At 42.3% G+C, this 7,330-nt stretch overlaps 1 protein-coding gene across 1 annotated transcript in view; it reads right to left on the reverse strand.

The window, feature by feature from the left end:
- LOC103604833 (chromosome unknown open reading frame, human C1orf87) overlaps nucleotides 1-7,016 on the reverse strand; it is an 84,260-nt gene extending 77,244 nt beyond the window's left edge. Inside the window, exons 1-2 of the mRNA XM_008589415.1 lie at nucleotides 6,943-7,016; nucleotides 5,778-5,910 (exon numbers count right to left, since the gene is read on the reverse strand). Of these exons, the coding sequence (XP_008587637.1) occupies nucleotides 5,778-5,884 (107 nt within the window). The 5' untranslated portion in view covers nucleotides 5,885-5,910; nucleotides 6,943-7,016. The remainder of the gene's footprint in view (nucleotides 1-5,777; nucleotides 5,911-6,942) is intronic.
- Nucleotides 7,017-7,330: the final 314 nt, after the last annotated feature.

Raw genomic sequence — 7,330 nt, forward strand, 5'->3', positions numbered from 1 at the left:
GAGCCCTGCTGGCCTCTCACCTCGTTTCTTTTTTTTTTCCTTTTTTTTTGTCTTTTTTACTCACCGGTAACGGGATCGCAACCCTCGGTGTCACGCCCTCACCGGGGACCGGCAACGGGATCGCAACCCTCGGTGTTGCGCCCGCACCGCGCTCAACCAGTGAGCGGGAACTGGTCTCCACATGGGATCCGAACCCTCGGCGGGAGCGCTGCCGTGCTCCCAGACGGCGCACTCTCCAGTGCGCCACTGGGCCGGCCCTCACCTCATTTCTTATTCCTCTCCCCTTTGCCCATCCTACTCTACAAACATTGACCTCTTTACTCTTCCTTAAACATATCAAGAGGCTTTGCACTGCCTGGAGTGCTCTCCCTCAGATTTTGGCATGATTTACTGTCTCCTAGATCTGTGGAGCTATGATGATGGAGGTGTTGCCCTGTATAGGCTAGTGTCACCTGGTATCTGTGGTGTCACCTGGTACAGGCTGGGCCTAATGGCCAGGAAAGCAGCAGATATATAGGTGCCCTGATTCTGGGCACTGTGCTCCTGGTAAGGGATGCTGTCTTACTTTCTATGAGGCAAGCATAAGGCAAGATTGTACAGAAAAATCTGCTTGGGCCCCAGGCAGTCAACTTAAGTGCCATCTGCTTGTAGCAGTTGCTGGGAAGGCCAGATGTCCAATACCTGGAGAACTTGGGGTCTGTGAGAAGCTTCCCTTCACAAGAGAGGGAAGAAGAAACTACCAGTTTTATGGAAAGCTGGAATCTCACAGAGCCATGCCCACTAGGTGAAGGCTGGGCCAGTCTTAGCCAGCTCACTGCTAACTAGCCTGGGATAATTCTCACTGGATAATTCTGTCTCCACACAGTCTCAGTTCAAGTGTCACTTGCTCAGGGAGGACCCCTGGGAATACCCTTTGTGACGTGATATACACTAATGATCCTCCCCTACTTTTCCTCATTGCACTATCCCCACTTGAACAGTCATTGTTTATCTGTTGTGGGTCCCTGTCACTAGAAGTTTATGTACACTGCTATATCCCCAAGGCTTGACACTTAGTAGGTGCTCAATTAATATTTGTGGAAAGAATGTTGATGGAATTCCACACACACATTTACTTTGAAAACTGTTAACACTTTTAAAAGTTTATGACAAGTCACAAAGAATTTATTATTATGAAGGGTTTTGGGGGATTCAAAAATGACAGAATATGGCCTCCAGGAGAGTCACGTGGGAAAATACCAGAACTTTGCATTTCTCGGCTGTAACAGTAATATCAATGTTAATTATTACAAATCGTTACTACCTTACCCCATAAAAACTTGCGGCACCTTCCCCTGTGCTTAGCAATGCTATAACTCAGCAACATATCTATGGAATGAAGGAAGTGTTTTGGGTCAATTACTCTTGGCATTGGAAGGAACTATAGAGGTCAACTTTATTCACTGCAAGCCTCTGCTCATAGGACTTTCTTGCAATGGACTCAATTCCTCTTCCATGTAACAATTCAATACCCAGATTCTCTAAATATTCCCCTAGGACATATTACACACCCTGGATCTTCCATAATGCTCTCTGGGGCCTCCACCTTTAGTGTGTCAGGGTTCCTCCTAAAATGTGGCATCCAGAATGAAACACAGTACTCCACAGAGTACTGAGGACGGGGGACCCCCACATCCCTCCATCTGGATATCCTCGGCTTGTGCTAAGCTCAAAAACAGGCAAAACCCAAACATTACTCCATACAACCATTTACATTTACGCCTATCTAAAGACAGACTTTTCATATATTTTAGTTGATTTGATCTTGCTGGTTTTTAGCCCATTTCCTAGCAATTCTGCTACCTATGTGTTCATTAAAAAGATTCTCTGTCTTCCTTTGATTGTGAATTTTAGAATGTTAACTAAGAACAAGGTCATACCCAAATCCTCCCCACCTCCAGCACTTTGTGATTATATCTATTGTCTAATCACTACTATGTTGGTATGCCACTTTCATTAATACTATCTAGTTCCCAATTCTCTGCCTTTTTTAGGACTTTGTGAGAAAGATGTGCCTGATGACTTACTGAGATCAACAAATACTGCCTTCGTCGTACCCTTCATTTGGGCTTCAGTGACCTTGGCGATAAAGAGAATTGGACCAGTTTGTCATAATTTGTTTTTAGTCAGCACACACCAACCCTTAGTGATCATAACTTTCATGTTTTGTTTTCACAATGAATATATTTAATTCTTTGGCCTACAGTTTTGCTAGGGATTGTCCACAAGCCTCTGCTTCTGTGGTTTTATTACCCACTCCTATCTCCTTTTTGAAAATGAGACTATTTGTCTCCTGTCACCTGACATATCTACTTTTCGATGAGCTATCAAAGATTACTCACCATGGTCCCATAGTGACATCTGCATGGTATTTTAACAGCATGAACATTTAAATTTGGATTTAGTTGAAGCAACTAAGTATCGTCTGTCTATATCTTGGCAATAAGGTTGCTCTAAATTATCTCATAGGCTTTCAACATGTACAAGACTTCGTCCTCTGTGCTAAAGATATAGTTGTGCACATAGAGTTTGCAGTTAAATGGGGGAGACAGAAATACATAGGAAGTGGTCATAGAGTGTAAAAATCCCTAAGGGTGTTATGGGAACCCCCAGGTGGGGCAGGCAAATATGGGGCTGGTGGTGGCGGCACATGATCAGATTTGTATTTTAGAAAGGTCATGCTCACCGTACTTGAGAATGTGGCTTCTTTTCAAACTGGAGTGTGCATAGGAGTCACCTAGAAATCCTGGCACATGATCAGATTTGTATTTTAGAAAGGTCATGCTTGCCGTACTTGAGAATGTGGCTTCTTTTCAAACTGGAGTGTGCATAGGAGTCACCTAGAAATCCAACTAAAAGGCAGATTCTGACTCAATACAATTTGGGCACAAATTGGAAATTTGGGTATAGATGCAGACACAGGGAAAAAGCCATGTGAAGCTTAGAGGCTTACAGTTATGCTGCTCAAACCAATTAACTACCAGAAGCAAAGAGAAAGATCTGAGACAGACAGATCCTTTCTTGGCAACTTCAGAGGGAGCACAGATCTACTGGCACCTTAACTTCAAACCTTTGACCTCCAGAACTGTGAGACAATAAACTTCTGTTTTTCTAAGCCACCAGTTTGTTGTACATTGTTAAAGCACCCATAGCAAGCTAGTACACTGGTCTGCATCTTCAAAGTAACTTTCAGGTCTGACATGCTATTCCAACTTCAACACATGTCTTACAGGAAATCTGAGCTAAATGTGGTTACACTGGAAGATTTCTGATTTTCCATCCATTACCGATTTGTGATTTTCTTTTAATTCAGATTTTCCTTTTGGAGACTTCTTTCCTTTTTGATGATTAATTATGCTTCTTATGTAGGTTTTTACTAATGTATTCAACTGATTCAACCCAAAGAAAACATCCTCTTGAGGCCCCAGCTTAAGGGTGTAAAAACTTTGAGGGAGACAGATTCTGGGACATACATGGCATGCCAGTGGTAGGTCTCTCCTTACCTCAGCAACAAGAAGCCTTTGGGGAATTATTTATTTTTGAACCATACGAGAATATTTTAGCAAAGCATGTTTATTGTCCTATGTCATCCTAGCAACAGTAGCGCCAAGACTATATGAAACAGACAGAAACAAACAAGCAAACAAAACAGAAATTTGTCTTACTATAAAAAAAATACCATTCTTTACAGTGTTATAGGAAAGATAGATCTGTGTCTTTTATTTCACAATTTAGCTGACTGATTGTACTCCTTTTGTTTCCAGGTTCCCGAAGTTTGAAAAAGAAAGGGGCAAAGACACCTTCTCCTAAACAAGGGAACTTTTTCTCTATTTTAAAAATACAAGGATCCCACTCCCCTTTCCTTTTAGGAACATATTAAACACTACCCTGTAGTGGCCAGCTCCCCACAAAATAAAATAAAATAAAATAAAGTAAACTTGATACCCCTGGAAAAAGCTAGGGGTTTGGGAGACAAGGGAACTTTTTCTCTATTTTAAAAATACAAGGATCCCACTCCCCTTTCCTTTTAGGAACATATTAAACACTACCCTGTAGTGGTCAGCTCCCCACAAAATAAAATAAAATAAAATAAAATAAAGTAAACTTGATACCCCTGGAAAAAGCTAGGGGTTTGGGATAGGATGAGGTTAAACAACCTTAGGATGAAATGGAATTAGCAGTAGAGCAGTAATGTTGTATACCAGCTAGAGGGGGATCTGAGCCAGGTGACCAAACAAATCCTATTTACTTTTCCTGACAGTGACAGGAATTTGACAGATCTTGAAATAATCATTTCCCTTATCACAGTGTTTTAGTTTCCTCATCTACAGAACAAAGATAACTTGTCTTCTAGGCATAGCATATAAAGGGGATGACAAGCATTTCATAGAAAGGGGTTTAGTTTTTCACTAAACATTTTATATCCGTGGAAGGACATGCTTCAATAATAGCAGAACCATTTATTAAGCACGTTGAATATGTTAGGCTCTGGAAAGGTGCTTTGCATGCTTTTTCTCATTTAATCCTACAAAACCTCTACTATATAGGTGTTTTATCCCTGCTTTGTAGATGTAGAATCTGAGGCCAGAGATGTTAATTCACTTTCCCAATATCAAACATCCAGGAAGAAATAGAGCTAGGATTCTCATCTTCAGCTCTGTAGGGATCCCAAATGCACGAATCATGTGCTGTAAAGCTCACTTTCTGCACCATGGCAGACATTACTAATTGATTGTAGCATTCACTGTGGGGTCTCTCTGGGCTGACAATACCGATGGCGGGGAGATAAAACCAATTTGCCTTGCTAAAGCTTTTTAAAAGCCTATCTAACAATGGCCCTGATGACCTGCATTCAGAGACTCTGATTCAGTAGGTCTTGAGTTAGACCCACAGTCTTTATTTCTAAGGACTCTTCAGGTTATTTTGATGATAGTCAGGTTTAGTAACCATTGCTTTTTGCACCTATGTTCAATAACACCATATCTTTTTTATTTTTCTATTTTTTTAGTTTGTGGATTTCTGAAATAGAGGAAAGAGCTAAGGAAATAATCTTAGGAGGAAAAGGCAACTACTGACTAGCTACTATTTATGGAATGCCAACTATTAGAAAGGCAGGTCTAGTATATTTCTTTTGTGAGCCACAAAACTCTGTAAGGAAGTCATTCCCTTCTGTGCCAAACATGTAGCGAACTTTAGAAATAGATGAGGGTCCTCCCTCAAATGTGACTGTGGTGAGTTTGGAAGGGAAGACATCTTAGCTATGATCTGTGAAGCCCCTGCTTAAAGGAGTATCAAGTACAAACAAGAGTAAGTGAAAACCTTACAATTTATGATTCATTATTAATCCCACTCCTTTAATTCACAACAAATTGACTAACAACCTAACAACCCCCACCCCATTACTACGTTTGGTAGATTACAAGCCAGATGAGAAAAAGCAGCAATACTCCATTAATATTTATAAACGTCACAATACTCATATTTCCCATCTATTTGGAAAATCAGCCCAAGTAATTAAGGAGTATGGGGAATTATAAAGATGAAAAATATCAGGAAAACAGTGTGCATGGAAGTTAACAACACTATTTTACTTCTACCGTTACATCCTAATGACCTAACTTTCCACGGATGGCATTTTTTAAATTTAAATTTTTGGGTTTTAAAAAAAAGCAAAACAAAGCAAACAAAACTTCATTATCATGCAAGCAACACAGATATTTTTCAAACAGCAAACTTACGTCTTTGGCTTCTCCACAAGGTATTGAAAGTGTTTACTTCCAATGATTTTCACCACGATCTCAGGCATTGCATCTGATCCACGGGGAGCCTTCCCAACTGAAGACATGATTCTTCTCAAAATCCCTTCAAATCCTTGGGATGGAAAATAAATCTTTTTTTTTTTTTTTGCTTTTCCACTAGGCAACAGCAGCATATTGTCCACAACAACAACAACAACAGTAATAATACCAGGACAAATGCTTAGCCTGCATTATCTCACTTAACACTCCTAATAAAGGTGTGAGATACTTTTTAAATTACTATTGCCATTTTTGTTTTACGGTTGAGGGAACAGGCATAACGTAGCCATGTAATTTACTCAACATCACCTAACCAGTAATTAGCAGAGGTGGTAATCTCACCTAAGAGGTCTACAAAGCAGATATCCTAAGTCATTAGGAGACTCTACCTTCCTGTACTATAAGACATCAGTGGGATTGTTGTGGAGTCAGAGAGGAAACCAGGGCTTTAGTGAGACATATGAAGATTCCATATGAATGATACTCAGTTTCCCTATTTATAAAATCAGGATAATTCCAGTTCTGCTCTCAGGAACTTGGGTTGAATCCAAGGAGATAATGTATATCTAAAGAAGTACTGTACATAGGAAAGAGGGGTTTTGGTTGGTTATCTGTTTCCACAACAAACCAATGAATCTGAAATCGAGATCCTGCACGACATAAGTACTGGGTGTTTAAACAGGCCTGATGCGAGGGAAACGTAGAATTCTGTTTAGTAAACCTGGCCACAGGCTGACCACTCCTTTTTAGAGTCCCTAAAAGACTGAGTCATTTGAATGCAAACGCTTGCTTTACAAATTGGGAAACCAAGGCCCAGAGAGGGTGTATATTTGACCAAGGTCACATAGAGAGATTGGAGCAGAGCTGTTTCCAGTACTCTGGTTAGATAGTTAGATGGGGATCCCAAGACCCCAGCTGCAGCTAGTGTGTGGGCTGTGCTAAAGACCTGCACTGCGAGGGTAGTCCCTCAGCCAGCGGAACCTGCATCCTCTTCGAAACTGGAAACTTCAAGACTCAAAATTGTGACTATCAAGTACCTTTCCTGCCCAGCAGCTGCGCGTCAGCCCTGAGACCTTTCCCGAGAGAGAACAGAGGGCGGCCTTACCGCTAAGGCGGAGTTCCCCACGCTGGCAGCTCAGAGGTGCGCGCTCCGTGCTTCTCCTGGAGGAAGGCGACACGCGGAGGCCAGGGGCCCAGGGATGGGGCGCGGAGATTGGAGCCCAGGAGTCCGGCCAATCACAGGGCCCGGCGCGCGGGCGGAGGCTGCCCCCGCCCTGGTCGCTAAGGACGCTGAAGGCTGTTGCTGGGCGGGGACCGGGCTTCCGTCCACCTCTGGGAGGCAGTGGGTCCTCCTGCGCCCGGTGCCCAGGATGAGGCTGCAGATAGGTGAAAAGCCTGGGTGTTCTCAAACCTGTGCCTTCGCGGTTCTAAAGATTTGCGAGCGTCCTTCTAGAAGCCCATCTCGCTCACCTGTGTGGTCACGCTTGTCCTGC

Source organism: Galeopterus variegatus, unplaced genomic scaffold, assembly GCF_000696425.1.
Source record: "Galeopterus variegatus unplaced genomic scaffold, G_variegatus-3.0.2 Scaffold5423, whole genome shotgun sequence".
Taxonomy (NCBI): domain Eukaryota; kingdom Metazoa; phylum Chordata; class Mammalia; order Dermoptera; family Cynocephalidae; genus Galeopterus; species Galeopterus variegatus.